Raw genomic sequence first — 27,122 nt, forward strand, 5'->3', positions numbered from 1 at the left:
GCTAGTTTTTATTATTATTATTATTATTATTATTATTTTTTTAGGGTTGTTTAATTTTCCACAAGGCATGCTTTGGCCCGTCTATGTTTAAAATCTACGCTAAGGAGAACATAATATGCTTATGAAACGAGTCAATAGGTGGAGGAACTCAATGTGCATTAGCAAATAAGTGTCAATATTGTGATTGTAGGTTGTTTATATGCATAGCTGTTATGTACAAAAGCAGAAAATATTTATTTTGGTGCAAGCGCTTTTTTATTTTTTATTTTTTTTTTTTATACAATATTGTGACCTTTTTTCATATCGACAACCTTCTTACAATATCGTGATAAATTGATAATTATTTTATTGTGACCTTCATATCGTGATATTGTATCGTGATGTTTGGATATTGTTACATCCCCACTTTTGAATGTATTAAATTTTTACAAAATTGGCTATAAAATGCGGTCTGATCATCATTTTAATGACAAGAATAGAGGCAGAAAAAAATGACAGACCAGTTCATAGAGTTAATTTTCAACCATTTTTTTCATGATTTGGGACATTTTTCATATTAGATGATCTATCAGTACTGAATAAGATATATTCTGATTACAGTGCCACCACAATTCTCAAAGAAACTATGCAGCTTTTCCAGTGAAGGTCTTCGAGTTCTTGCTCTTAGTTATAAACCGCTGGACACAAGCGCCGATCTAAGTGCCACCGAACGGTGAGATTCCTTTCTTGGTCAGTCACGTAATTCTGTTCTATGGAAATACTGAAACGGGTAGGACTGGACAAACTGTGCAATATTTATCCACAGAGGGGAGATAGAGAACGACATGCAGTTCTTGGGCCTGCTGATGATGAAGAACCTGGTGAAGCCAGAGAGTGCCGAGGTCATACGCACATTAAGGCTGGCCAAGCTCCGAACTGTCATGGTCACAGGTGGGTGACAATTAACAATGTGGTCCCTCTGCCATATTATGTTATTCATAAAACATTCCCAAATGGCCAATCTTTGCTCTGACAGGTGACAACATTCTAACAGCAGTCAATGTTGCCCAAAACTGCGGGATGGTGAGGCCTGATGAGGGCGTCATCTTTGTTGACGCCACGTCACGCACAGCTCAAACCACACCCACATTGAGGTTCACCATAGCAGAAAGAGAGAGCACAATTGTCACAGCCCAGGTCAGTTCCACTGAAACATCAGTCGAAAGCACTTTTTTGGAGAAATTACAGAATGTGCGTGTTGATTAGATACAGTACGGTAACTGACATTTTCAATACAGTGTGCACAATTATTTGATTTTTTTATTATTGTTTTTGTACACATTTAAATGTGATAATCAGGAGCCACTCCACCCTTCTATAAATGTCTGCATGTGTTTCAGTACCAGTTACTACTGTACTTTACTTGGGGTGTCAGTGTAATAATTTAACACCAAAAATAGCAAAAATGTAATACACGACTAGGAGCAACACCCCTAACTGCTGGCATGTTACACACTGCCTGTACAAAATAACAGATGTATGCAAGTTATTCAGTCAATTATAATCGCAGCAAAGTATTCTGGGAATGCCACATCGCGAACTGATCGTTGTGAAGCCCCGATGACACAAAAACTATGAATCTTATAGAAAAGCCCAAGAACTGATTTACTCCATGAGAGAAATATGCTAATATTTTTTTTTTCTTTCTTTTTTTTTTCCATGACTAATTTTAGGGATGCACGATATCGATGGCCGATAATCATCGACAGTTATTGACGAATTTGACGTCAAACAGATAAAACGGATAATAAAGAAATCCGCCGATAATTATCGGCAATTATCGACCAATTTGATATCATACAGTAAACCAGATAATAAAGAAATCCACCGATAATAATAGACATGCCACGTTGAACCATCCGTTGTATTTGTGGCTCAAGTTGTGCCCAAATCTTCAACCGCTCCCCTCTCCTATGGTAGTGTTGTATATGTGCGATGTCATGATGCGCGCGACCTCATATTGACAGACGGTGCATCATAGTGACATGGCAGTCGCCAGTGTGGGCTTTCTTTACTGTGTCTCCACAAAATGTTACCCTCGCAGTTTTTTTGTTGCTTTTTTAAAACATGACCATTTTTGTTTTGGCAAAATCAAAATGAGTTACTGGTTGTCTTTGAAGCAGAGATATCAATAAAATCCTCTCCTCACCCTCTCTTTTTATTTGGTTTTCACGCCCCTAGTTACATGGGTGTTCCAACCCTAAAAATGCAAATGCAAATGCAAAACATAGTTGGAACACAGAGTTGAGTGGAAGATTGCAGAGTACGTGTGGTCAAGTTTGCAATCATTCGACCTATAGGAGGACTCAAAAGTATATTTGTATTTAAGTTATTTTTGCAAACAATTATCGGTGTACTTATCGGTTATTGACATCGACGCTTTCTAAATTATTCGTTTATTGGTATCGGTTGAAAATAGTATTATCGTGCATCCCTAACTAATTTGCATACATTTTGATCATGTTCTTGTGCTATGTCCAACGGTGTGTCATTGGCCTGTAAGTCGTGCCGTTTCTATCATGAAGTTGGCATCAGTCCGTTAAGTAGTGCACCGGAAGTTTATACGCCTATCATACTATGTTTTCCCTCCTCTCAGGGTCTCTACCAGGCAGAATTGGGTTATCACTTGGCTATTAATGGCAGTTCATTTGCTGCCCTTTGCGACCACTTCCCTGAGCATCTTCCAAAAGTAATGAAAACATGTTTTCCACTTTCTTCAGCTATAAAACTATGAATAGTATCTTCTGTCCTTTTGGATTGATTTTGTCATGATGTCATTGCACAGGTTTTGATGCGAACGACAGTCTTTGCACGTATGGCTCCTGACCAGAAAACACAACTGGTGAAAGAGTTTCAGAAACTGAAGTGAGTTCACAGACAAGAAGGAACTTAAATATTTTAAATGAGCATGATCAATGTGTGCATCAGGTGGCATTTTAATGCTTTAATATTTGTTTTTACCCTCCATCACTTTGCTACAACTACTTTGGCATCTTGTTTTCTTCACCTGACCATACATCGCGTTCCAAATGATTTTCCTAAATAGTCTATGCAAATAATTTGCAACATTATGAGTAGGGTTGTAACAATATCCAAACATCACCATACGATAATTATCACAATATTGTGGGGTGGTTGGTGTCAGAAAAAGGTCCTAATATTGTATTTAAGAGAAAAAAAAAAAAAAAAAGGTCATACTAAAAAAAACACAATATTGTGCTTTTGTACATTATAGCAATGCTGCATAAAACAACTACTATCTCTAATAACACTTAATATTGAGGCACTGACTTGCTAATGCACGCACATATTGAGTTCCTCCACATATTGATTTGTTTGACAAGCATATTACGTTCCCCTAACATCTGACCAATAGAGTGGATTTTAAACATAGAAGGGCCAAAACATGCCATATGAAAATTAAATTGCACAAAAAAAATACCCACCAGAGGGTGCTTGAACTGCACAAATGGAAATCAACTTACTGTTTTTTAAAAATATGTGCTGCTTTTAATATCGTGACATGACGACGATGACAGTTTTTATGATCGCTATATCACAATATTGCTGTTATCGTTACATCCCTAATTAGGAGGTTAGAAAATTTCAAATCAAAACTATTTCAATCAAGAAAAATCTTAAGAGGTGTAGTTACATTTTAACATATTTAATGGCAGCAAATTCAAGATAGTACTAGTTTAAGTTTTTTTTTTTTTTTTACAAACTAGAAACTATGTTGTGCATAATCATTTAGATTACAGTTGTACATGTTTGTTTTCTACAAAAATAAATATAATTTAGATTTTTTTTTTCTTTAAACATTTGAGTCACATTTACACTAATGGTTGATGGCTAGAAAATTGAGTGTCATTTGCATCGATAAGTTAGGAAAATCACTGGAATAAATAACAAAAAACAAAACAAAAAAACAACAAAACTTTGATTGCAGTAGTTCTCAAATGTTCTTCTTTGCGCCAGCTACCAGGTGGGCATGTGCGGAGATGGTGCCAACGACTGCGGTGCCTTGAGAGCCGCTGACGTCGGGGTCTCTTTGTCGGAGGCGGAGGCCTCCATCGCTTCGCCTTTCACCTCCAAGACTGAAAACATCAGCTGTGTGCCACTGCTCATTAGGTGAGCAATCATGGTGACGCAATTCAACCAGGTGTGCACTGTGCCGCACGGTGGGGTAGCGGTTAGCACATCAGGAGGTCGGGTTTGAACTTCTCTGTGTGGGTTTTGTCCGAGTACTCTTGTCTTCTGCCCACATTTCACAACATGCATTTTTGGCTCTAAATTGTCGACAGGTGTCAATATGATTTGATTGGTCGTTTGTTTATATGTGCCTTGCTCTTGACTGCCAATCAGTCCAGGGTGTATCCTCTGCCTCTTGCCCAAAGTTAGCTCAAATAAACTCGAACTCACCGGTGACCCGACTTAAAAATGGATGGATGGTTTTGCCAAATTACAAGCCTTGGGATTTGCCCAAAATGACCGCCTTAGACCAAAATGGACGACTTCTTGTTCAGCTTTGGCCAAGAATTATTGAATTATTATTTTTTTTCATGTGACCTATTGTGAAAGACACGTCAAACCAATTTCACTCATGTCGGGGGCAGATTTGTATAAAGCAGTGATTCTCAATTTTCTGTCATGCCCCCCCAATAAGAAGAAAACATCTCGCTCCCACCGCGACTATAAATAGTATCATTTGTCTATAAAATTGTTATAAGCACACCCCTGCATAACACTGTATCCTTATTAACGTATAAGAGAATAAAAAAAGAAAGAAATCTGGACCAACTTACAACAAAGAATAGCTTTATTAACTGAAACGGAAAAGATTTAAAGTGCATCTGAAATTCAAAAATAAAATTAAATCCTGAATTAAACTATCAAAAATTTTTGACTGAGCATGTCAAACCAAATGATACGGAAAAATAAAATTACGTAAAATCAATAAATAATGCATTCAAACTGATCACCAACATTAACTCAGGAGCACAATATTAAAAAAAAACAACAACAACCTGCAAAACAAAAATACATCAAATTAAACCTATGTAGGGGGCGCTACGGAGCCATTTTTCTGTTATCATGTATGGCGACTTTTAAAATATCAAATTTTTCGCCAGGCCTGATGTGTCTGTAAAGTTTGGTGAGTTTTTTTCACGTTTAGTGTCTCAAAAATGCGATCGTTTGCGGAGAATAAGAATAAGAATAAGAATAATAAGAAGAATTCCTACAAAAACAATAGGGCCGCGCAGAGGCACCGGCGCCGCCGCTGCTCGGGCTCTAATAATTTGTGCTGATTTTTTTTTCTGTGTGTAAAGCGCGCATGCTCAGTACAAACAAAACCCCTACACCACCTAGCGAATGCTCCCTGCACACACTCTGCCAATAATGAGAGCGCCACTGCCCCCTAATGTAGTGGAGGTGCAATTGCACTTTATTCTAGGACAGTAAACAAATTTAAAAAATAAATAAATAAATAAAAAGAATGTTCCCCGAGGTCAAACGCACCCCCCTTGATGGAGCCTCGCACCCCCCTGGGGGGGCCCGCCCCACTATTTGAGAAGCACTGGTATAAAGGTAGTGAGTTTTGGAGGGACCCCAACAATCCATCTATTTGTTGTTAATTTAAATGTGGCCCCCTCCGTGAGTCATTACCTTATCGTGGTGGAGGGGTTTGCGTGTCCCAATGATCCTAGGAGCTATGTTGTCTGGGGCTTTATGCCCCTGGCAGGGTCACCCATGGCAAATAGGTCCTAGGTGAGGGGCCAGACAGAACATGGCTCGATGACCTCTTATGATGATGACAAATATTGGATCACGGTTTCCATTTTTTTTTTTTTTTTTTTTTTCAAAAAAGAGCTCAGAATTGCTCATTCGGTAGTCTTACCGATTCGACGTCTTATCATCATTGCCCTTTTTTTTTGTGTTTTTTGTTGTTTTTTTTGTGTGTGTATGTGTGCGTGCGTTTGCGTGTGTGCGTTTGCGTGCGTGCGTGTGCGTGCAAATACGTATAAATTTATACTCATTAAGTCACCTAAAACCTTATAAATATCCCATTACCCTTCGCCTTAACCAGGTACTTCAGAATCTTGCCAGAGTCGTGAGGTTCAAATGGTCAGGAGACCAGAGAAAAGGTCAGAAAAAATAAAGAGAAGAGAAAGATAAATCAAAGTGAAATCCAGCACCGACCAAACACTTCCTGCCTTCCCCATGGTTACAAAATCAAAGTCTTACGCCAACCCCGGAAGCCTCTAAATTCCAACAAATTAGCGAGATCTTAAGAGACCAGAGGAAAAACTAAAGAGAGGAAGGAGGGAAGGATCGATGAGGCAGAGTGAGATCCATAGAAGCCAGTACATCCAATCCATCAAAGTGAAATCCAGCACCAACCAAACCCCTCCTGCGTGGTTACAAAACCAGAGTCTTATGCCAACCCCAGAAACCTCACTGGATCACGGTTTCCCTTGCCCGGACGCGGGTCACCGGGGCCCCCCTCTGGAGCCAGGCCTGGAGGCGGGGCTCGAAGGCGAATGGCCTTCACCCATGGGGCCCGGCCGGCAACGTGTGTCCCCCTTCCTATGGGCTCACTACCTCAGGAGGGGCCAAAGAGGTCGGGTGCATAGCGAGCTGGGTGGTGGTCAAAGGCGGGAACTTTGGTGGTCCGATCCCCGGCTACAGAAGCTAGCTCTTGGGACATGGAATGTCACTTCTCTGGCAGGGAAGGAGCTGGTGTGTGAGGCAGAGAAATTCCGACTAGATATAGTCACTCTCCACACACGGCTTGGGCTCTGGTACCAATCCTCTCGAGAGGGGTTGGACGAGAGTCCAACTCCACTCTGGAGTTGCACACGGTGAGAGGGGCATAGCAGGTGTGGGCATACTTATTGCCCCTCGGCTTGGCGCCTGTACGTTGGGGTTCACTCCGGTAGACGAGAGGGTAGCCTCCCTCCGCCTTCGGGTGGGGGGGACCTGTCCTGACTGTTGTTTGTGCATATGCACCAAACAGCAGTTCAGAGTACCCACCCTTTTTGGAGTCCTTGGAGGGTGTGCTGGAGAGCGCTCCCCCTGGGGAATCCCTCGTCCTGCTGGGGGACTTCTACGCTCACGTGGGCAATGACAGTGAGACCTGGAGGGGCGTGATTGGGAGGAACGGCCCCCCCTGATCGGAACCCGAGCGGTGTTCTGTTATTGGACTTCTGTGCTCGTCACGGATTGTCCATAACGAACACCATGTTCCAACATAAGGGTGTCCATATGTGCACTTGGCACCAGGACACCCTAGGCCGCAGTTCGAGGATCGACTTTGTAGTCGTGTCATCGGATTTGCGGCCGCATGTTTTGGACACTCGGGTGAAGAGAGGGGCGGAGCTGTCAATTGATCACTACCTGGTGGTGTGTTGGCTCCGATGGTGGGGGAAGATGCCGGCCCGACCTGGCAGACCCAAACGTATTGTGAGGGTTTGCTGGGAACTTCTGGCTGAATCCCCTGTCAGAAAGAGTTTCAACGCCCACCTCCGGCAGAACTTCTCCCTTGTCCCGGGGGAGGCGGGGGACATTGAGTCCGAATGGGCTATGTTCTGCGCCTCCATTGCTGAGGCGGCCGATCGGAGCTGTGGCCGTAAGGTGCCTGTCGCGGCGGCAATCCTCGAACCCGCTGGTGGACACCAGCGGTAAGGGATGCCGTCAAGCTGAAGAAGGAGTCCTATCGGGCCTTTTTGGCCTGTGGGACTCCGGAGGCAGCTGACAGGTATCGGCTGGCCAAGCGGAACGCAGCTTCAGCGGTTGCTGAGGCAAAAACTCGGACATGGGAGGAGTTCGGTGAGGCCATGGAAAACGACTTCCGCACGGCTTCGAGGAAATTCTGGTCCACCATCCGGCGTCTCAGGAGAGGAAAGCAGTGCACCATTAACACTGTGTATAGTGGCGATGGGGTTCTGCTGACCTCGACTCGGGACGTCCTGAATTGGTGGGGAGAATACTTCGAAGACCTCCTCAATTCCACCGACACGTCTTCCTTTGAGGAAGCAGAGTGTGGGGACTCTGAGGTGGGCTCTCCTATCTCTGGGGTCGAAGTCACTGAGATGGTTGGAAAGCTCCTCAGTTGGCAGGGCCCTGGGGGTGGATGTGATCCGCCCGGAGTTCCTAAAGACTCTGGATGTTGTGGGACTGTCATGGTTGACACGCCTCTACAACATCGCGTGGACATCGGGGATAGTGCCTCTGGATTGGCAGACCGGGGTGGTGGTCCCCCTTTTTAAGAAGGGAGACCGGAGGGTGTGTTCCAACTACAGAGGGATCACACTCCTCAGCCTCCCTGGTAAGGTCTATTCAGGGGTGCTGGAGAGGAGGGTCCGTCGGGAAGTTGAATCTCGGATTCAGGAGGAGCAGTGTGGTTTTCGTCCTGGCCGTGGAACAGTGGACCAGCTCTACACCCTCAGCAGAATCCTTGAGGGTGCGTCGGAGTTCGCCCAACCAGTCCACATGTGTTTTGTGGATTTGGAGAAGGCGTTCGACCGTGTCCCTCGGGGAGTCCTGTGGGGGGTGCTTCGGGAGTACGGGGTACCAGGCCCCCTGATACGGGCTGTTCGGTCCCTGTACGACCGTTGCCCGAGTTTGGTCCGCATTGCCGGCAGTAAGTCGGATTCGTTTCCAGTGAGGGTTGGACTCCGCCAAGGTTGCCCTTTGTCACCGATTCTGTTCTTAACTTTTATGGACAGAATTTCTAGGCGCAGCCGAGGCGTTGAGGGGGTCCGGTTTGGTGGCCTCAGCATTGCATCTCTGCTCTTTGCAGATGATGTGGTGCTGTTGGCTTCATCCAGCCAGGATCTCCAACTCTCACTGGAGCGGTTCGCAGCCGAGTGTGAAGCGGTTGGGATGAAGATCAGCACCTCCAAATCCGAGACCATGGTCCTCAGTCGGAAAAGGGTGGCGTGTCCTCTCCGGGTCGGGGATGAGATCCTGCCCCAAGTGGAGGAGTTCAAGTATCTTGGGGTCTTGTTCACGAGTGAGGGTAGAATGGAGCGAGAGATTGACAGGCGAATCGGTGCAGCGTCTGCAGTGATGCGGACTCTGTATCGGTCTGTCGTGGTGAAGAAAGAGCTGAGCCAAAAGGCGAAGCTCTCGATTTACCGGTCGATCTACGTTCCGACCCTCACCTATGGTCACGAGCTGTGGGTCGTGACCGAAAGAACAAGATCCCGGATACAAGCGGCCGAAATTAGTTTCCTCGGCAGGGTGTCCGGGCTCTCCCTTAGAGATAGGGTGAGAAGCTCGGTCATCCGGGAGGGACTCAGAGTCGAGCCACTGCTCCTCCGCGTTGAGAGGAGCCAGCTGAGGTGGCTCGGGCATCTGGTTCGGATGCCTCCTGGACGCCTCCCTGGGGAGGTGTTACGGGCATGTCCCACCGGCGGGAGGCCCCGGGGACAACCCAGGACCCGCTGGAGAAACTATGTCTCTCGGCTGGCCTGGGAACGCCTTGGAATCCCGCCGGTGGAGCTGGTTGAAGTGGCTGGGGAGAGGGAAGTCTGGGTTTCCCTCCTAAAGCTGCTGCCCCCGCGACCCGACCTCGGATAAGCGGAAGAAGATGGTTGGATGGATGGATTTAAATGTGGACAACGTCTGATTTGTTCTCGTTTCTGCAGAGAAGGTCGATGTTCCCTTGTCACTGCATTCAGCCTCTTCAGATACATGGCCATGTACAGCATGATTCAGTTCTGCTCTGTGCTCATCCTATACACAGTGAGTCCGCCAGCTAATACGTACAGGAAAATGAAAGTACCACAGTATTCTTGTAACACGCTGAAATCTTGCCTAGTTGAGCACCAATCTGGCTGACCTGCAGTTCCTGTTCATTGATGTCGCGCTGGTGACTCTGCTTGCTATCGTGATGGGGAAAGGCAGCCCCAGTGAGAAACTGTGCCCCAATCGGCCTCCAGCCAATCTGCTGGCTCTGCCCGTCTTAGGAAGCCTCTTCCTCCACATATCCATGATGATCTTGGGTCAGCTGTCTGCGCTCTTCATCACCACCTCACAGGATTGGTCAGTACAACATCAAAAACGTGAATGAAGTTTAGATGAATCAAAAGTCTGATTGTTTTCTTAACAATCAGTTAATTGATGTTCCTGAAAGTGATTGATTTCCCCTCAGGTATACCCCCCTCAATTCCACGGTGTTTGGGACTGGCAATTTACCCAACATGGAGAACACCAGCGTGTTTTCCTTGTCTGGTTTCCAGTATATCTTCATGGCTGTGGTGGTCACGAAGGGTCACCCCCACAAGAAAGTTCTCTACCACAACGGTAAGAGGTATTCATGCGTTATCCATTTTGTTTCTTGCTTTAAAATCCAGTATTCTTTAATTTTTTCCCCCCTTGTTTTCATTGCAGTGATTTTCCTGTGTTTACTCCTCGTTCTGTTTGCTCTGATGACATGTCTTGTGTTGTATCCCGGATCTTTCTTCATGAAGATAATGCAGCTCTGTGACTTCACTGACTTGAATTTTAGGATACTGCTTGTCGCTCTGGCTGCTCTCAATTTCCTCGTTTGTTTTGTTGTGGAGGTGAGTGTCACCAAGAGTGTGGAAGCGTCGCTATGGAGTATATGCCACGGAAGAGACGGGACGTGATTTTGCACATCAGTTTGGTTCCGGTCTAGGTTACGAACGCGCAACCGAGGGGCACAAAGTCGGAAGCACAAGTATTTTGACGCAGCCCACACGTCGCAAACCGAACCGGAACCAAACTGATGTGCAAAAACAGTGCCGCCTTTTCCGTGGCATATACCCCATTCTTCTGCATTTTCTTTACACATTAATTAAAAAGGAAGTCAAATAAATAAATAAAAAAATTCAATCTGTTCGCTATGAGCCCCCACTAGTCTAAACATGACATTCTGATTAATATTGTATTTGTTGAATATGAGTTAAGCAGCAAATTCCACCCATTTTTATCCGTCTCAGGCGGTGGCCATTTTGCCATTTGCTGTCAACTGAAAATTACATCATAGTGCCTAATGGCTCAGGTAACAACCAGCCACAGCTCAGCTGTTTTCATGGGTTTAGTCATGTGATGTTAGCATGCCAAGACCTGTCATTTTCAGTTGACAATAAGCGGCAACATGGCCATCCCCAGAGATGGATCAAAACAGGTGGATTTTGCTTCCCCTTTAAGAAACACTGTGTCTACGCGGATGATTTAGGAATGATCTTTTTTCTTTTTGTTTTGTTTTTTTACTCCCATTATAGTTCTGAAGTGCAAGTAACATTATATGTACTGTAGATTCATTCTCCCTCAGTCGCAGAGCAGGGGGTGGCGGGGGGCATGTCGGAGACGGGGCCGTTTGTGATGTCACTCCCACGGCAACGACAGCACGCATGGATGCCCCCCCCCTGCGATTGGCTGGAGGGGTATAAACACTGTCTGTCCAGAGAAACGACCCGCTGTTTACAAAACAAACACAAAATGGCAAAATACAGGCTGGAGGGGTGGGGGTTTAGAAAAAAATCACCACCAAACATTAACATAAGCCCAGATGTGTAGACTGAGAAAGAGTTAAAGTGTGTACATCCGGTATTGAAAAAGTGCATTTTCCTGAGTGAAAACGACAGACCCTGCCTTTAACAGCAAAAGTTGAATTGCGTAAACTGAAATCTAAATCTTAATCCAGAAGGGCAGGAAGAAGCTGCTCTCCTTTTGTTGTGCCATGTGTTTGTAAAATGGTTGCTTGGTTTTTCCAATGTAGATGTTGTTGCACTCACTGCAACACTGTGCTGCGTAAACAAAATTGATGCATTTGCTTCTTTGTATTTTATCCTCATTGTGAAACAGTTTTTGTCTTAAGGACTTTAGTGGGCATGCATTAATTTTTATATACTGTATATCTATGGTCTTGTATGCTACATTATTGTCACAGCAGACCTCACCCAGTACCCGTCATGTCATAACATAGAAACAATAGATGCTTTATGTGGCAGTGCAATATATATCATTATATCGCACATCTCTTTTTTTTTTTTCACCTTTAATAATTAAGAAAAAGATGTCAAACTTTTTTTTTTTTCACTTGATTACTAATCAGATGAAGAATGCGTGATCAGATCAGGATAAAGGTACAATCAAAACACTTTAATATCAGTTATAACTATTGTTAATTACCCTTAAAATAAACGGCTTAGGCTTTCCAATTATTTGATTTTGAAAAACTATGCAAGCATGTTGCCTTTGCCACCCATAAAACTAGCCATTGTCAATTAATAATGATGCATGTGACGTGTTTGCTTGAGCTTTTTTAACAGCTCCTCAGTAAAACAAGAACAGAACACAGGCAGTGAAATCAACACGAACAGTCGCGGCAAAACTTAAAACCTCACTGACGTACAAAGATGTTCGTCTCTCAGTTGAGCTGTATCTCTTCAACATACTTCACACCAGTTACTAGTATTTTCCTATTGGACAGGGCTTTGGTGCCACCTTGTGGCATTTTAGAAAGCACATAAATTTCCACAGGAGGAAAGAAAAAGTGATGTTAATTTGTGAATGGCAAATGCAGGGTTCGCCGTAATACAGTGGTTGTTTATAATTAGCTTTGAATGAAATGTCTCTTTGGCTCCTTTTATTGATATTTTTTACTCATTCATTATATTTCAACATAGCTGACAAAGTATGTTAATATTCAGTTGTTTTTTGCAGATGGTGGTTGATGTTGGTGTCCTGAACTATCTTCGCTGCTTCTGCCCAAAGCGTTCATCCAAGAAAAAGTTCAAACAGCTCAACTCACTTCTTTGTGACCCCTGTGTACCGTCATGGCCGCCCCTGAACCAAACACTGTACTCCTCGGAGTACACAGCCATCGGCATGAACTAGCATCTCTCTCCCCTGAGATACAGTATAGGAATTTAAATAAAATAAAGTAATAAAGTGCTTGGTTTTATGACATCACTGAGGCCTGTATTCTCATTTCCCCCACTGATATTAATGAAGCACTTTTTTTTTTTTTTTTTTTTTTGCAAATCAGTTTATTAAATCTGTTTATTTACAAGCTGTTTGCATTGGCAGAGTTGTCTGCTGCACTATCGCTAGATGCTCCGTTGGCCTTTTTCGCTCACATTCTCCACTTGCTTGCACCCCCAGGAAGAAGCGATACAGGCGGAATTGGACCTTTCCGTCAATGGCTTGTACCACAAAATATGGCTTTCTCGAAGTCTCCGTGAACAAAAACTCAAACGTGGGTGGGGGCGAAGAACTTGAAACCTCAACATCATTCCTCGGCTAACTGGTGACTTGCTTTCTGCTCTCTGGGTCATGTTTGAATACATCCTCTTTCACAGCAGTGTCAGAATTCCAGCAGTGACCTTTTGCACATGGAGTCACGTAAACATTTCAAACAAACAGACACCATTTTGACATAAGTTCATGCTAAAAAACAAACAAACAAGGAAATACAATCTTTTTTTAATGGATTCATTCTAGAGTCATTTGAAAGAGCTGACTTCTTGCATGTTGCACTGAAGACAGCATGGTCTGGCTAAGCTTGCTAAAAGCAAAGGAAAGTAATGCCTTATGTGCAAAGTGAGTCGGGGTAACCTGATTTCTGTCTTTGTTCTTGGGTTAAAATACTGCTGTTGTTGCTTTTGTGTATATTTAAAAGGCAGAAAAGCTACTTAAAGGTATTAGAGAGGATTCTGCGGCGAACGAGTAGCCCAACGGCCGTTTGTGGTTTTCTCAATAGGGCGCATGCATAAACCCCGCTTTTTACGCAGGAAATTTAGCGTCAATAAACAAACCATTGAGCTGCATTGACGCAGGTGTCATTATACAACTTTACATGTTTAACAAGCTTCATAAAGTATAGTTCTTACTCAAAAGTAAACTGAAGTTAACTGTCCAGCAGAAACTTGGCGACCAAAGCATCCATTTTGAGACCTCTCTGCTGCTTTAGCGCACGCCATGGCTAAAAAGACTCGCCCAAAATGACTTTTGTTTGGCTTCGTTCATTCAGTCCTTGTCTCCTCCGTTCAGCAACCTCAAAAACAGTCTTTCTTTTATGACTCGGTGGTCCTGTATCATTCTCTGCCATTGTTGGTTAACTTGGAACATACACGCAAGGAACGAACCACAGTATGAAGAAGTCTTGGCGCTAGTAAACACTGTTACGTAGAGGCCTACGCAAGCTACGTACTCAGGGGGCACAGATGCATGAAGTGTGATTGACAAGCCAGGAGCTTGCCACTAACAATGGCGTTTGTTATTGATTGGCCCGCCACATCCACAGTTTATGAATAATAAATATTTTTTGTTAACCATAAGTACAAGTCTGTTACAGGTTTATAAAGAATCAGACAACTTAATTTGTAGTAAAATCCTCTCTAATACCTTTTAAAAAGTGAATGTCAAACCCACTTTACTCGAGGTGCTTAATTTTAAACAGAAAAATGTATAGTCCAAGGAGAAAGGCCGGCAACAAAAAACAACAAAATAAAGCAGAAACAAAATGGTTCCAAACAAATAGCAATGTGCTCGTAAAGGGCGCGCTAATAAAGCTACATTGAAACACAACAAGATGATCAATTTTGCATCCCTAAAACAATGGCTATATGTCACACGGTTTATGTATTTTGAAGGGCTGGGCTGGCAGGTCCTCTAAAGAAAGGATTTTTGTAAAAACAACCAAGCAGAAAAACCTTAGCAATAATCCAAAAATTGGGTATAGGGAGCAAAAGGTAAAAAGTTGGTGATCCAACCTGAAAGATTTAAAAAAGCACAATTATAAAGTGACGTCTTGACTATTATTGCTGGGGGATGGCACTCACTGCACCTCTTTGATAGTCTTTGCTTGGAGAGGTGGAGTGAGGTGTTCCTTGTAAAGGGATCGTCACAGTGAGTCCAGGCGTTCACAGTCACAGTGTCAAGACGGAAGTATGGAGGGCTTGGGGTGGGGGGTTAATGGGGGAAATACTTATTCCTGTCGAGGCGGTGACATCCCACCCTAGTGGGTATAAGTTTGGAGCAATGCAGTGTTGTTTGTCTGCTCCCTTGACCCCCCGCCAAAACCCAAGCTCACTCTCCTTCCGGTGGCCCCTAGGTCCAATTTATCTGTGCTGTCGGAACCCTTGGGTGCCGTCGGGGCTGGTTGGCTGTCGGACCGCATGATTGTTGGATCTGGTGTCTTCTGAAGGCAACGTTGAGTTGATGCGACCGGCCCTGGAGGAAAAACATAACGGAAGCTAAACATTTCCATGCACGGTTCAACATATTGTGGTGTGTTGAGAGCACAGAGCACAAATAGCACGAGTAGACCAGAATGTGTTTGCCGACATTTTTCACCTCAAAACAGGTTTGACAACAGATTACAGTTGGTATTAACTTCAACTATTAGTTTTGTTTTATGTCTACATATGCCTTTGTAGTCCAGTTTGACATCAAGAGTTTGGTCCCTAATGGACATTTACCTGTCTGCGCCGTTCTTATCTTGGGCCGTCTCCTCCGGACAGGCGCTCCCCAAAATTCTCTTCCGGGCTTCGGCATACTCCGCCTCACGCTGTGCCAGTGACTTGACCTGTGGCGTGGGCCTGTTCTGGTTCAGGGGGGAACCCAGCGACCCATTGTTTGCGGGCCGCTTCAAGATGCGAATCTGAGGCGGCGGTGCTGCCGGTAGAGAGTCGTCCTGGATGACCATGGCTGTCTTCAGTGGTGAGCGTGAAGAACAATGGTGGTTACTTGTCTCTCTGGAAACGGCAGTTGGTAAATTGAAACTGATGAGACGCATGGTTTTGACAAAATTCAGCTGTTATATCAGCACACTGCAAAGTATTTACAAAAATAACAAAGAATAAAATGCATAGAAATTGTTGCATACAAGATTTTTTTTTTAAAGATATTTAAATATTTGTCATTTTAAGAACCAACACAAATAATAAACAGTACAGTTTGTCACAGTGGGCATAGTCTGGGGTTGATCAAGGATTACAATATTCAAGAAAAGCAAGTCTAAGTAAAAATTCCACTCACATAATGTGTTTAATATTGGGGAAAAAAATGAGTCACTGTTAGGCCAAGTTGAGATCTGAAGAGTATTGACTAACATAAGGGGTTAATTCCTGATAAGAAACAGATGAGCGGAATAATTTTCACATTTGTTAACAATAGGAAAAAGGTACACAGTGACTGTCAACCATGCTGAACATTTATAAACACATTGTGCCCATCTATATAGTACATTGTAAAAAAAATGATTTATCAACATGTTGGAAACTTTAACTGCAGATAGGGGCATCCAAGTAGCCCACGAGTTCACCATGTTTTCTGGGTTAGGTCACATGATGTTTGCATGGCAACTTCAATTAATCAGAATACCATGTTTGGACTAGTGAGGACACATAGAATATTAATTAATTAAATATATATATATATATATATATATATATATATATATATATATTATAACTGATTTTTGTGAAAAACAAAACTGGATATTTTATTTTACAGATCCCAGCCCTAGATACAATTTAAGAAATGGTTGGAAATTACATTACACCCAACTTCAAACAAATAAACAAAAGTATGATTATCTTACTTTTCGCTCTGTCTGATTCTTAGTTTCTCCTCCAACCGCTTTTCCATTTCCTGTGGAAAAGAAGTGCAAATATGAATTCATGTAAACAAATTAGTCCAATGGGGAATTTTATGGCAGGTAGAGGGGAAAAAAAAAAAGTGTGTGAAGGGTATTGGGCAAGTCTTAGAGTGAAAGGAAAGATGGGTTGAGTTACAAGCTATTTATACACCAGTTACAACGGGGCAGCTGTCAAGTCACGGCATAAGTGCTCAGCTTGCTAACATTAACCACATTATACAGTCATTAGGCAGAGAGTTGTTATTTTTCGATGACAATTAGGGTATGCGAGGAAAAATGACGTACGACACAGCGCCGACGTCTAGCTACTTCCGGCTAGCAGCCTTCTCAGGCCGCGTTGGTGACGTCATCATCTGGCGCTAAGCTAACTTCGGGTGCAAACTTGATCGCTAGGGACCGTCGTTAAATGGCTAACTTGGCCACTTTCCAAACAGCTTTCCAGCGGAACATTGTCCCAAACTGCCGTCAAACGTGCAAGATTAAGTTGTTATAAAAAGGAACTTAAACAAGACAAGCAGCTAAAATGCAAACACAATGAATTGGTTGTCGTGAAAAGTTGGAACCGCGCCGAATAAAACGGCCAAATGCGTCTGCCTGTGTTGTGACTATTAATTACAATTACGAAGCCTTGGTTTTACGCGTGTACAACACATATGTAAGTAGAATTATAAGTAGTTTTTGTGAGTGTGAGAGGAGCATCCGCCTGAAAGGTAAGCCGACACAAGCCGGCGTCTACATTCGATTTTTCTATGCCAGTCCTAGCAGAATTAGCATTAGCTAAAGCGAAGAACGGCAACTTTGTCAGTGAAATAGGCTCACACGATACACGGAACACTTCGAGTTATGTTACTAACTAGTCCTTAAGAAAGAAATTACTCGCTTGCCAAGCCCGTTTGGGTACGGTCGTGCTAACTCGCCAGCCGCTCTGCGTTAGCTCGCTAACTTTGTCACTGCTAACGCGCTAGCACGAGCCACATTGTTGGCCCGCGGGACTCCGGAGTCCCGGACACACAACGAGCTTTGAAAGTATTTCTCGCGACCACGCCGAATTCAAGTCGCTGGCACGACGGTGGCATACAAATCGATGTCTGGGTTGGGTTACTTTACCCCGCTATCAGCCGCTTCCTCCCAACTTTCCGAAACCTCCTCATCCATGTTTCATGTTGCTGGAGACACGCTGCACGGCGGCTTGCTGTACATCCGGGTCCGCCTCTCTCTCTCGCTCTCCCACAGGCACGTCACCATGACGGCTTCCCCCAGCGTGGTGAAACCCCCACTCCACCAAACTGCCGATTGTACTGTGCGTACGGTGGTCCTCGCTTTACGCCTTGCCCGAGAGGTTTCCTCCAGGTTAGGAACGCGCAATAAAGGGAGTTTCTAGCCCCAGATAAAGGACCGTGGAGCATCCCCACCCCCAAGGAACAAGGGTAAGATCTTTCTTCTTCTTCTTCTTCTTCTTTTTATTTATTTATTTATTTTTTTAAATTAAATAGATAACAACTACTAACAGTTGAAATTTGAATTGAAATCATGCACTTCAATGTTTCATTGTACTGTAGTGAAAGCACAACACACTATAAACAATTCAAGCTACAAAAAAATCACGACATTGTATAGACAAAACAATTTGTAAACTTTTGCCTCACGTAGCCAACTTGTAGGCAGATGGCAAAACACTGGATTTTATTTTCAGTGGCATGTACAGTATCAAGATATGTATGGAATTGTCATTTATTTGAGTCACACCCCTAATAAATACCTAAAAAAACAAAAAAAACAATTACATGGTCAAAATATTAGTTAAAGCAGCTATATGGAAGATTTAAAATTTCAAATCGCTACTGCCACCTGTGGCCGAAAACAAACTGCACGCTCGTACACGCTGCGCGCACTCGTACGTGCACGACCTCAATACTGAAGACTGGGCTCTTCATATCCAATTAAACTATGTTTTCAGAGGTAAGAAGTTTTATAATGTTATACAAAGCTGGCCACTTCACGGAATGAGACTCTCGATCCTCACTAAACAATCGATGTCGACGGGACGTGCAGATCATATTGCTTAGTCGGTCGAAGGCCAGTCCTGTGCTGTACTCCAAAACGATGTGCAAATTACGTCAATTAATTGGACCTCATTCCGACGTCAATATGCAGTTACATATTGTAGTCACCCCGCTCGACGGACGTCAACCTGATTCTAGTCATTATTAGTGTATGTCGCCCCCAGGCTAGCGTCATTGTGCATGAGCCAAAAGGTGGGCTGTCAGTTATGGAAATTGACGATTGTGAAAAACATATAGACCCATTCACTACTTAGTGTGATATGGCCGTGGCCCGTGAATGTTATCGCCATTCAGTAGTACTGTTCACATTCCGTTAGCATAATGTAGCTACAATAGGCTGTTTTCACGGAGGAAAATAAGGCAACATTTAGCCTGATTGAAACTCCGCGGAATGGAACGTCTGTTCTTCATAAAGTCATTCTGTTCTATTACATTCAACTTTGCCGCCCCTTTCACGCTAAATGTTGCCGTCCACCTCACTTTCACCCCAATAGTTACGACCGAGAAGTGATCGATCTTGAGGTTACTGCTATTTGAAAACAACACATTTTCTTCTAAATGTCAAGACACTCGCTTCTTACCTTTTGGAGTAGAAAGAAAGCCAGATGTGAATCACTTTTCTAATCCAAGTCCGATCTCAACTCTCTCCACCGCTGAAATGTCAAACCAATGTTCACTCTCGTTCTTGCCCGGCGTCGGTCACTATCAAGTTTAGATTTATTTATTTTTTTTTCGTGGCACTTGACATTGTTTTCATTTTTCTTTTTTAAGCAGCCTTCCGCGGAGTAACAGCGGGTGTCTGGGGCAGCGAAAATCTGTACTAGTTCCGTCTTCGCGCGACAGGAAACAACTGACGCGCATGACGTCACATCCCGCAGACAGAGGGCGTAAAATTCGAAGGATTCGGACCGGACGCTTCCGAAATAATATTGTCCAGAGGCTTGTAGGAGTACCCATTGTGAACAGCTAAGATGTTGATCTACTAATTAGAATATGTTTCAGTCATAAATGGTCAAATAAAAAGGCTATTGTTAAGATATTTTGGGGGAAAATCCTCCATATAGTAACTTTGTAAAAAGTGGGAATGGAAAGCAATAAATTCAATATTGCTTGTATCTGAGTGATAAGGTCACTTCATTTTGTTTTAGTTTTTTTTTCCTTTTTGTCTTTTTTTTTTTTTTTTTTTTAACTCTGACTGCCAGCCATTTTCGGAAAAGGTAACCCCATACTGCCAGCTGATTTACAGAATTTTACCGATCTGTCAAGCTCCACAGAAAATGTTGTGTTAGGACTATGGAAACGCGGATACTACCAAATGAAAGATTGAAGTCTCATCTTTCATCTAAAAAAAAAAGTTTGTTTCTACCTTATTCGGATCTTCAGTAATCAACAATAGAAAACAGCTTCGTTTCACCCAAATCCTCTATTTTCTTCCAAAATACGGAGAAATCAAGCTTTTTGTGAAACGATGTTATTTCAAGCACTCTAGTGAATTTGGCACTTTTTTTTTTTTTGAATGAGGGATTCTACAAACACCTAAACTTCTATAAAACACTACCCCAACAATAAAAAATGTTTTTTGATTGCAAAATAACAGTTTATTTACATGCAACAGTAGCAATCCGAACAAACAATTTGGAAAACTCTTTGCAAACTATTTACACGTGCGCAACAGTTTTTGTCAGTCTGCTTCTGCATGGACTGATTTGCGTAGAGGTTGGTATGATGAACGATGTGCTGGAGAAGTTCATCCGTGATGAAGAGCTCCAGGATGTCAGCTGGCAGGTGGGAATTCAGCTCTGCTGCAGCATCCCTTGGTCCTGGTTTTGCAGCAAAGGGGAAGATGGTTGGCTGCCAGCCGAATTCATCAACTTCAAGCCAGCCAGAATCTTTGGGATCTGCAAATGTACATTTCAATATCATATTATTTTAGAGCAGTGTGATGCAATGTGTGTGTGTGTGCATATGTTTACCTTTTTTTCTTGGGTGTATTGGTTGATGCACATTCTGTAAATTATAGAAGACGTTTACCATCAAATATTTTATTAGTTCTGTGGAGAATCTTTTCTTTTTACCTTTGTTCTGCTCACTGTGAGAAGGGTCACTTTGGGCCCTATAAGGGGGAGCTGAAAGAAACATATACAATTACAATACTATCGAAAGACTTTCCTTTTATTGTTGCGGTGTATTGAAAACGTTTTTTTTTTACCTTTCTTTGTCGTAGAACCAGCGGTCGGACGTTGCTGTGAGCACGATCTATAAAATATACATTCACGTTTGTATAGCTAATAGATGTTTTAGTGTATATCAGCACATTTACACACGCTGCTAGCAGATCGCCCGAAAAGTAATCTTACTAGCAATCTCTTAGCATGTTAGCGCTTACCTTCACGTTCTTTGGAAGACTGTCCAAGACTGTCTTGCATCGGACCCATAGTAGTCGTCATCGTCCGATGAAACGTCATCTGTGCAGACGTGCTCGGTTGTGTGCCACTTTTCTCCGGTGTTACCCCGGGTTTTCACCGGATGCGGTTGCGGTGCGGTTGCGGTGCGGTCCGGCGACGCAAGCAATTAGATTCCATTCATTCGAATGGTGCAGTTTACACCGCTTGCGGGTGCGTTGCGTGTCGACTGCGGAAGGCCTACGGCGTGCCGCAAGCCTTCCGCAAGGATAGACCTATTTTCTATTTTTGCCGGACGCCGCAGCGGTAGGCCTCCGGCAAATGGCAAGCTAGCACAAACACATCGAGCGGGACAGGAAGACCGAGGCAGTTTCAAAATAAATTTCCGGTTACCTTTCAGAATAAAACACTCGCCAGCTCCTATTTCGCAAGCTTTTCAGCAAAACGTGACGTGGGCGTCGCCGGGCCATGTGCTCATTCACGGTTTCGACACCAGCGAACATGGACGAGGAGAGGTTTATATTGGAGGTGGAAAACCACAAAATAATATATGACACGGCACATCCTTTTTATAAGGACAACCAAAAAAAGGATGCTGCATGGAATCTCATAGCAGAAGAAGAAGAAAAGGTTAAATCAAAAGAAGTCCACCTCTCTTTCTGCTTCTCTGTTGAGCACAGACTTTCTGTATGTTTGTCGTTGTGAAATGCCACATGATCGCGCGCGCGCGGTCCCGCGAGACACGTTGGGAAGTGGGCGGCGACGGAGCTGCCGGACCGCAGCTGTGCGGTGCCGGTGTGGATTGACAAAAAAATTGACCCGTCCGGAGCACGCAGTCAAGACGCACCGCACCGCAACCGCACCGCAACCGCATCTGGTGAAAACCCGGGGTTAGCATCGCTAGCCGGTGGGGCCTTAGGACGTTATTAGCATCGCTAGCCGGTGGGGCCTTAGGACGTGGTCGAAACAGCCGCGTCACCGCTTCAACTATGACTTAACCCCGTCATCACTGTGCTCTTGAGCACTGGTCGATGCTTTTGAGCTTTGAAAATAAGGATCAAGCGTGAGCTGTTTGCCATCTGTAGCCTTTTTGACTCCCTTAGCCAAGTTAGCCATTCTCTCCCCCTCAACACTCTAGCTCAGCCTCTCTTCTTCTACTGTTGTCTCCTACCCGATCTTGTCCAAAAGACTCATCACAGCCATCTAGTGGCCAGGAATACCCATTATAGTAACCCGATCGGCTTGATACTTCGAGCACAGCTGCCCAAGGCTTTCCTCCACCCGTTTCCATAAAAAAACATAGTAGACGTCAATTAACGTCTATGGCGGCCAATCCTAGGATTATGCTGAACGTTTTTAAACGTTTATGGCGGTCAAAGAGTTAAAGAAGCCTGCTAATGGATTCCTGACGTGTCATATTGAAGAAGCAGAATCAACGTTATTGTGATGACACACAAAATCCACAAAATTTGACCTCTGATTTTAACCAATCACAGAAGAGAACACAGTAAACAGACAGTTAGTGGCATACACTGGCATGTTTAATTTTCAATAAGAACAGTTAATAAACCAACATACAATTTTCAACAGACAATTTTCAAACAGTTTTACTCAACCCAAAGTTGGAAAGTATGCCGAAAGCGCAATTACCGGGAGGTGTAGTGAATTACAGTTGTCTCATCTACTGGACAAAAACTGTCAGAAATTTCTGTATGGAGTAAAATATTGAGATGTCCATTGTCATTCCAAATAAAGTGGATGTCGCGACCTGTGTTCCGCACTCATTCTGCGTGACTATGAGTTTACTGTTGCCACCATGTGGTAGTTTCTTGGTATTGTAATTCAAAAGCAAATCAAGTCATGCACCAACGTCGAAAAGGAGGAAAATTAAGCACGTCACAATATTTTTGGGTGGTTCTGAGTGTGAGAATCCTCCTTGTTTTGTTTTTTAGATAGTATTGTTTCGTCAGCCCGGACGAGAGGCAGACGGCCGGACCGAGATTTACGTCCCGGCGGAGGCCGTCTTCGCCCTCCCGCCGGGCCGACGCTCAGGGGAGATATGTCGGGGAGGGGGGGGGTCTCCGACTGTCCTCTCCAAGAGTGATCGTATATTATGCATCCCGGGTGTCGGAAGGAGAATCTTCGCCTGTATTCGCTTTAAAGGAAAAGTTCAACAACTCAGAATCTAGAAAAAAGTAACAGAGTGCCGGGCCGAGATTCAAGCTGTAGACAAAAAGATTTATTTGACACAGACATACAAACAAGACATATATTCTGGCCAGAAGGGATCAGAAATCTGTCGAACAAAGGGATGCACTGGTTTATATAGCCTGACTAGAATCCACCCCCAAACTTTTTCCTTGGGCGTAACATCATAAGGTAGCTAACGGTATTGGGCCACTACAAAATTTGCCCACTCCTACATATTAGCCTAATTATTCATATGAATGTCTTTGGCCACTAGAGTGCACTGCAAGATAGGAGTTTAACTTGGTGCAGTACTATTTTGTGACCATTGGGGGCACTGTTACTCCACGTAAACTTAGGCTCGCAACCTTTGGCCTAATTTAAAGCTGACCTGTCAGGCCTGCGGGCCCAGCCCGCTGAGTGTGCGTGTGTCTTCCAGGTGTGGTGCATTGGAGTCAAAGCAGCAGGTGTGTCCAGTTAATCAGCAGCCTACTTAAGCCAGCCTCTGACTCCACCACACCGCCAGATCGTCACAACTCCTGAACGAGTTTGTACATCCAGCTAGACCTTGAAATCGACTTTTACTTACCTTTCCTGACTCGCATTTCTGTCCTCCTTTTCAGCCTGTCGTCCTGCCCGCAGACCCTGACCTTGACACACGCCTCGCCTACCAGAACCAGCCCCCAGCACCCAACGGACTGCAACCACTTTCTGGCCGTCCACTATTGCAATAAAACTTTGCCAACTCATTCCTTTTGTTTTTCTGCATTTGGGTCCCCACCCCGCACCGGAACCGTGACAGCACGATCTGGCCTGCTATGGACCCAGCAGGGAACAATTCCATTCGTCAGACCCTGACCGGACAAGGTGTGCTTTTGGACCAACATGACAATGCCCTGAACTTCTTGATTGGACAGGTACGTGAATTTTCGCAAGCCCTCAGGACCCTCCAGCAGCAACATGCGGCCTTTCAAACACAAGGATCATCCGCTGCTACACCTGCCCCGCCCACTGCACCTCCTCCCCAGATCGTTAAAGAACCGTACGTGCCCACGCCTGCCCCTTATGATGGTGATTTAGGAGCTTGCCGTCCTTTTCTAGTCCAGTGTTCCCTAGTCTTCAGTCAGCAGTCACTGTCCTATGCTTCTGACCACGCTAAAATTGCTTACCTCATAGGCTGCCTCCGCGGCGCGGCTCTCGCATGGGCCACTGCTGAGTGGGACAAACAGTCTCCTGCTTGCGCTTCCTTTTCCAGCTTTACCCAGGAAATGAGGAAGGTCTTCGACCACCCGGTCCATGGGAGGGAGGCTGCAAGACATCTCATGTCGCTACGACAGGGTGCTCGTAGCGTGGCAGAGTTCTCGGTGTCTTTCAGGACTCTCGCCGCTGAGAGCAACTTTAACGATGAGGCACTCCAGGAGGTCTTCCGGGCAGCATTAAACGAAAACATTAAGGATGAATTGGCCTCGAGGGATGATCCGAGCTGTCTTGACTTGCTCATTGACTTGGCCATAAGGCTGGATTGTCGCCTCCGGGAGCGCAAGAGAGAGCGCAGTGCCAAAGTGCAGACTCCGCCCACTGCTGGGCCATCACTGTCGGATCCATCTCCCATGCCACTGGCTCCAGTTTCCGCCTCTGACCCGCCCCCAGACACTGGCAGTGTCCCTATGCAGCTGGGACGTGCTCGTCTGTCGGACTTTGAGAGGGCGCGCAGACGCTCCTCTAACCTGTGCCTGTACTGTGGAGCCAGCGGCCACTACATCGCTCAGTGCCCCTCCCGGCCAAAAGGACTGACTCACCAGTAATGGGGAACGTATTGGTGAGTCCCGTTATGAGTTCCCCTGCTTCTAACCGTTTTATGCTCTCTGCCACCCTCTGCTGGGGTAATATGTCTCTGCCCGTGTCAGCCCTTGTAGACTCCGGAGCCGATGAGAACCTAATTGATCACCGACTGGTAGAACAAATGGCTATAGACCTGCAAACCTTGACCACTCCTTTGGATGCCACAGCCCTAAACGGTGCACTGATCTCCCATGTCAGACAACAAACAGTACCAGTTGTACTCAAGCTCTCGAGTAATCACCAAGAGGTAATCAGTCTACATGTATTTGACTCCCTCCAAGTTCCCATAGTGTTGGGCATGCCATGGCTCAAACAGCACAACCCACACATTGACTGGACTGTGCCCAACATCATTTCCTGGAGCAATTATTGCCATAAGAATTGCTTACTGTCTGCCGTTGTGCCACCCAGTGGCCAAAACAAACAAGAACTGCCCGACCTGTCCTGCGTCCCTCCCGAGTACCATGACCTTGCCCGGGTGTTCAGCAAACACCATGCTGCTTCTCTGCCCCCTCACCGACCATACGACTGCGCCATTGACCTCCAGCCCGGAGCGCCACTTCCACGAAGTCGGCTTTACAACATCTCACGGCCGGAAAGAGAAGCAGCAGATTCTTACATCAATGAATCACTGGCAGCAGGTATCATCCGGCCTTCCTCGTCACCAGTGGGAGCTGGTTTTTTCTTTGTGGACAAAAAGGACAAGACACTCCGCCCTTGTGTTGACTATCGTGGTCTGAATGAAATCACCATAAAGAACAAATATCCCCTACCCCTGATGGACTCAGCGTTCTCACCTCTTCATGGAGCCACCATCTTTACCAAGTTGGACTTGCGCCAGGCCTACCATCTTGTCCGAATTCGGCAGGGTGATGAATGGAAGACCGCATTCAACACACATAGGGGGCACTACGAATATCTTGTCATGCCTTTTGGCTTAACGAACGCCCCCGCTGTCTTCCAGGCCCTGGTCAACGATGTTTTGCGTGACATGATTGGGAAGTTCGTCTTTGTGTACCTTGATGACATCTTGATTTTCTCAAGTTCGGACTCTGAACATAAAAGACATGTACGCCATGTACTCCAGAGACTCCTTGAAAACAAGCTTTTTGTGAAAGCTGAGAAGTGTGAGTTCCATGTAACCAAAACCACCTTTTTGGGCTACGTAATTGCTGAGGGACAGCTCCAAATGGACCCTGCCAAAACTACTGCAGTCACCAATTGGCCCAGACCCACATCCAGGAAGGAGCTGCAACGCTTCCTTGGTTTTTCCAATTTCTATCGCCGATTCATCAAAGACTACAGTCGTGCCGCAGCTCCTCTTACCGCCCTTACGTCCACAGTGGTGCCCTTCAAGTGGTCTGAGGAGGCTGACCTGGCCTTTAGCAGGCTCAAACATATGTTCACCACTGCTCCTGTGCTTGTCCATCCAGATCCGCAGAGGCAATTCATAGTTGAGGTGGATGCCTCGGAGGTGGGGGTCGGAGCGGTTTTGTCCCAGCGGTCTCTGGAGGATGGTAAGGTCCACCCGTGTGCCTTCTATTCCCGCAGGCTCTCTCCAGCCGAGAGGAACTATGGAATTGGTGACCGGGAACTCCTGGCGGTGAAGGCGGCATTGGAGGAATGGAGACACCTCCTGGAAGGGGCCGAGCAGCCGTTTGTTGTATGGACAGACCACAAAAACCTGGAGTACATCCGCTCTGCCAAGAGACTAAGCTCACGTCAAGCCAGGTGGGCCTTATTCTTTGATCGGTTCGCATTCACCCTGTCCTACCGCCCAGGGTCTCAGAATACAAAACCGGATGCCCTATCCCGCCAGTTTGCAGCAGAGGGCACCAGGTCAGATCCCGGCCCTATCCTGCCTTCCACCTGTTTTGTTGGGTCTGTCACTTTTGAAATTGAAGCCCTGGTGAGGAGGGCCCAGGTTGGACTGACTATACCCCCCCGGGC

The 27,122-nt window shown here is 44.9% G+C and overlaps 3 protein-coding genes across 7 annotated transcripts in view; 1 reads left to right on the top strand and 2 right to left on the bottom strand.

The window, feature by feature from the left end:
* The window catches only part of atp13a2 (ATPase cation transporting 13A2), a 38,192-nt gene extending 25,205 nt beyond the window's left edge, over positions 1-12,987 (top strand). For all 5 annotated transcript variants that reach the window (XM_077515105.1, XM_077515107.1, XM_077515106.1 and 2 more), the window contains 11 exons: positions 601-712; positions 806-930; positions 1,016-1,176; positions 2,636-2,728; positions 2,825-2,904; positions 4,018-4,170; positions 9,693-9,789; positions 9,866-10,089; positions 10,199-10,350; positions 10,438-10,610; positions 12,739-12,987. In XM_077515105.1, the coding sequence (XP_077371231.1) occupies positions 601-712; positions 806-930; positions 1,016-1,176; positions 2,636-2,728; positions 2,825-2,904; positions 4,018-4,170; positions 9,693-9,789; positions 9,866-10,089; positions 10,199-10,350; positions 10,438-10,610; positions 12,739-12,912 (1,544 nt within the window). In that variant the 3' untranslated portion in view covers positions 12,913-12,987. The remainder of the gene's footprint in view (positions 1-600; positions 713-805; positions 931-1,015; positions 1,177-2,635; positions 2,729-2,824; positions 2,905-4,017; positions 4,171-9,692; positions 9,790-9,865; positions 10,090-10,198; positions 10,351-10,437; positions 10,611-12,738) is intronic.
* Positions 12,084-18,019, bottom strand: szrd1 (SUZ RNA binding domain containing 1). The gene is made up of 4 exons (XM_077515113.1): positions 17,786-18,019; positions 16,622-16,671; positions 15,498-15,773; positions 12,084-15,249 (listed from the first exon to the last, which is right to left on the bottom strand). Exons 1-4 carry the CDS (start codon positions 17,831-17,833, stop codon positions 15,138-15,140), a joined length of 486 nt encoding a protein of 161 aa, XP_077371239.1. The 5' UTR covers positions 17,834-18,019; the 3' UTR covers positions 12,084-15,137.
* A 2,224-nt stretch (positions 18,020-20,243) lies between these two features.
* LOC144014814 (uncharacterized) lies at positions 20,244-21,227 on the bottom strand. The gene is made up of 5 exons (XM_077515111.1): positions 21,128-21,227; positions 20,951-20,997; positions 20,817-20,867; positions 20,715-20,748; positions 20,244-20,639 (listed from the first exon to the last, which is right to left on the bottom strand). The coding sequence occupies exons 1-5, from the start codon at positions 21,204-21,206 to the stop codon at positions 20,344-20,346; spliced, it is 507 nt and encodes a 168-aa protein (XP_077371237.1). The 5' UTR covers positions 21,207-21,227; the 3' UTR covers positions 20,244-20,343.
* Positions 21,228-27,122: the final 5,895 nt, after the last annotated feature.

This window comes from Festucalex cinctus, chromosome 2, assembly GCF_051991245.1.
Source record: "Festucalex cinctus isolate MCC-2025b chromosome 2, RoL_Fcin_1.0, whole genome shotgun sequence".
NCBI lineage: Eukaryota > Metazoa > Chordata > Actinopteri > Syngnathiformes > Syngnathidae > Festucalex > Festucalex cinctus.

Bases quoted from the DNA above. Each gene is read 5' to 3' on its own strand.
- szrd1 (XM_077515113.1), bottom strand. From the start codon at position 17,833: ATGGATGAGGAGGTTTCGGAAAGTTGGGAGGAAGCGGCTGATAGCGGG. The intron at 16,672-17,785 runs GTAAAGTAACCC...TCTTTTCCACAG, and splicing joins AGGAAGCGGCTGATAGCGGG to GAAATGGAAAAGCGGTTGGA. The intron at 15,250-15,497 runs GTAAATGTCCAT...TTTTTCCTCCAG, and splicing joins GATAAGAACGGCGCAGACAG to GGCCGGTCGCATCAACTCAA.
- LOC144014814 (XM_077515111.1), bottom strand. From the start codon at position 21,206: ATGACGTTTCATCGGACGATGACGACTACTATGGGTCCGATGCAAGAC. The intron at 20,998-21,127 runs GTAAGCGCTAAC...TATATTTTATAG, and splicing joins GTCTTCCAAAGAACGTGAAG to ATCGTGCTCACAGCAACGTC. The intron at 20,868-20,950 runs GTAAAAAAAAAA...TGTTTCTTTCAG, and splicing joins TGGTTCTACGACAAAGAAAG to CTCCCCCTTATAGGGCCCAA.